The 2,687-nt window shown below is 60.6% G+C and overlaps 1 protein-coding gene across 1 annotated transcript in view; it reads right to left on the bottom strand.

Moving 5' to 3' along the window:
- DYSF (dysferlin) overlaps nt 1-2,687 on the bottom strand; it is a 118,199-nt gene that overhangs the window by 105,367 nt on the left and 10,145 nt on the right. The window contains exons 5-6 of the mRNA XM_009290710.1: nt 868-955; nt 25-116 (exon numbers count right to left, since the gene is read on the bottom strand). Coding sequence (XP_009288985.1) covers nt 25-116; nt 868-955 — 180 coding nt within the window. The remainder of the gene's footprint in view (nt 1-24; nt 117-867; nt 956-2,687) is intronic.

Here is a 2,687-nt window from a genome sequence, read left to right as displayed (position 1 = left end):
CCCGGCACCCAACGCTTCTCCTACCTGTTTCTCCCCACGGTCTCATGGTCTTTCACGACAACAGTGAGCTCGGCGCCGGGGTCCAGGGGAGCTCCCTTCAGGTCCCACTCGAAGCCCTGGAGGGGAGGAGAGGGGAGCCAGGATCAGCGCCCGGCCAGGGCCGCGATGCTCACGCCGGCATCGACCGGCACCGCCGGGGGCTCTCGGAGGAGAACCAAAGTGCCAGACCCGCTTCACCGTCACGGCACTGACGGCCCCGGCCCGGCCCCTTGGCACAAACCTCAGCACCCCCAGCAAAATATCCCAGTAGACCCACAGAAAAAACGTTCCCCAGGCAAAGGCCTTCGCCTCGTCATGGCTTAAAAGTGAAGGAGAAAACGATGGGAGCTGGCACGCAGCGTTTCTGCACCAAAATGGTGTCATTTTGCTCACCAAAACCCCGGGTTTTTTTTATTTTGACCCATGAAAGCACAGGTCAGGGTTAGAAGGAAGAAGGTGCTGGAAAAAATATCCTCCCCTGGGCCAGGCTGATGAGTAAAACACACTTGTTTTCCCCTCCAGCAGCAATATTTTTAAACAGCCTCTTTTAATGTGCGTGCTTAGCCCTGATAAGATCTTGATGAAAGGGGAAAAGGCTGCAGCAAAGGGCCGTGCGGAGCTGGCTCAGTCCCGCTCCTCCGCTGCCCGGAATTTCGGATACGAAGCTGCCCGTCATGGGGACCGGCCCCAAACCCTCTGTGGGGTGGCAACCCCAGGGCATCACCGGGCCCCCGCAAGCCCCTTGTACTTGGGGCACCTTGCTGGGTCCCACGGCATCCTCTGTGCCCGGGCTGTCCCCCGCGGGGACGGGGACGGGGACACGCTCACCTCGTTCCATACGGGGTTCACGTTGTTCTTGATGACTTTAGTCCTCTTCTTCACGCCTGCAGGGAGCAACGCACACGGGTCAGACCGGCTTCACTGCCAAACTGCGGGGAAAGACCCCAAAATTCCGGTCCCCCCCGTGCACAGGTGGGGTTGAGCGCCTCCAGTGACGCCCGCAGCTCCCAGGAGCAGGGTCAGGCCCTGCTCCTCGCACACAGGCTGGGCTGTGGTGTGCACAGACGAGCTCCGGGGCCCCGCTTCGAGCCCCAGCCCTGCCACGAGCCTTGCTGGAAAACCCCGGGCAAATCATCTTGATGTGCTGTGCCTCAGTTTCCCCATGAGCAGGGCAGAGGGGAGGCTCCCAAAGGCTTCTGGGTGGGTTTTTGGGCTGGAAGGTACCACGGGGGGCCCAGACATCCTCCTCCCTCCACCCGAACCTCGGTACAGTCCCAGACGGGACCCAGAGCCCCTGTGAGAGCGGTCGGACGTTTGCACACTGAAGAGGGGGGTTGGCCCACTGACACCCCCAAAAGATGCGGGTGGGGATGCTGTCACCCGCTCTCCAGGAACGGGACCGCAGCCGTCCCGGGGAGCAGAGTCAGGTGGCAGCAGTTAAAAGCAGCCCAAAGCCAACGTCCCGAGGAGCCCCGGTGCCGGGGGGCTCCAGCCCTGCCCGAGGAGACAGACACACACCCCCCCCCCAGCCACACCCCGAAACCACCACCCTCACGTCACACCGAAAACAGGCCAGATGCCCGCTGGGCCCCAAGGGGCCGTGTCACCAGAGGGACCGGGGGGAAGAGGAAAAGGAAGAGCCGAACAATAGCGGTGACTCAAACCCCGGGGGACGCCGGCCCAGCGCCCTGCAGGGCCCTGTACCTATATACGTGGGTACCCCAGGCTGCGGATACGGCACACGGGGCTGCCGGGGAGCCCAAGCCGCTCACTCAAAATATTCTCCTTTTTTTTGTTGTTGTTTTTTTTTGTTTTACCATGGCTAAATTAATCTTTTCCTATTTCAGATTTTAAAGAGTCTCTGTTAAATCTTCCAGCCCCGAACTGAAGCGGCCGCCGGAGCCGGGCTGGGGCCGGGAGGGAGGCAGAGCTGCCATCGCCCCGACACGGCACCTCTGGAGAGCATCACCGAGCCCGAGAGACGTCAACTACCCTCGGTGTAAGGCACGTCTCCTGCTTATGCCTCGTCTTCCCGGGACGCAGAGCCCTGGAATTCCCCCCCGCGCTCTCGGGATCGTGATTTGGCCGATGAAAGCTGCTTTCCGCCTTGGCAGCGGATGGATGGAGCCCACCCTGGGCAAACACCCGGCACCCACCGCGGGATGAAGACATGAGGGGTCCCGGAGCCAGCGGGGAGCGGAGCCGGCTGGGCAGGGGCCGGCAGCAGCGCCATTCCCCCCACCCGCCCCACGCAGCACAGGAAAGGCTGGGTCAGAAGCCACTCATCCCTTCCCTTTCCTTATTTTTTTTTTTTCTAAAAATGGACATTTTCCACTGCCAGGAAACGGCTGCCAAAAAAAAAAAAAGTGACATCCTCCAGCGAGCACTTTCGAGGTGCAAAAAGCACAGCGCTCCCTTCCCGGCACCTCCATCCTCCAGCACCCACGGCAATACGGTAACCCCCCAGATAAGGGGTTATTCTTATCAATCTCATATTAGCAATTAAAAGATCTTAATGAGAGCGAAGCAGAAGAGCGATTGAACGCACCCAAGGGTGCAGCAAAGCCGGGTCCTGCTCTTTGCCGAGGCTCGCCCCCGTCACCCCATCACTTTTAGCTGCCGTGACACTGGGTGGGAGCGGTCAACGA

Source organism: Aptenodytes forsteri, unplaced genomic scaffold (assembly GCF_000699145.1).
Source record: "Aptenodytes forsteri isolate BGI_AS27 unplaced genomic scaffold, ASM69914v1 Scaffold236, whole genome shotgun sequence".
Lineage (NCBI taxonomy): Eukaryota > Metazoa > Chordata > Aves > Sphenisciformes > Spheniscidae > Aptenodytes > Aptenodytes forsteri.
The sequence above is the reverse complement of the archived record's forward strand: the minus strand, read 5'-3'. Positions and strand labels throughout refer to the sequence as shown.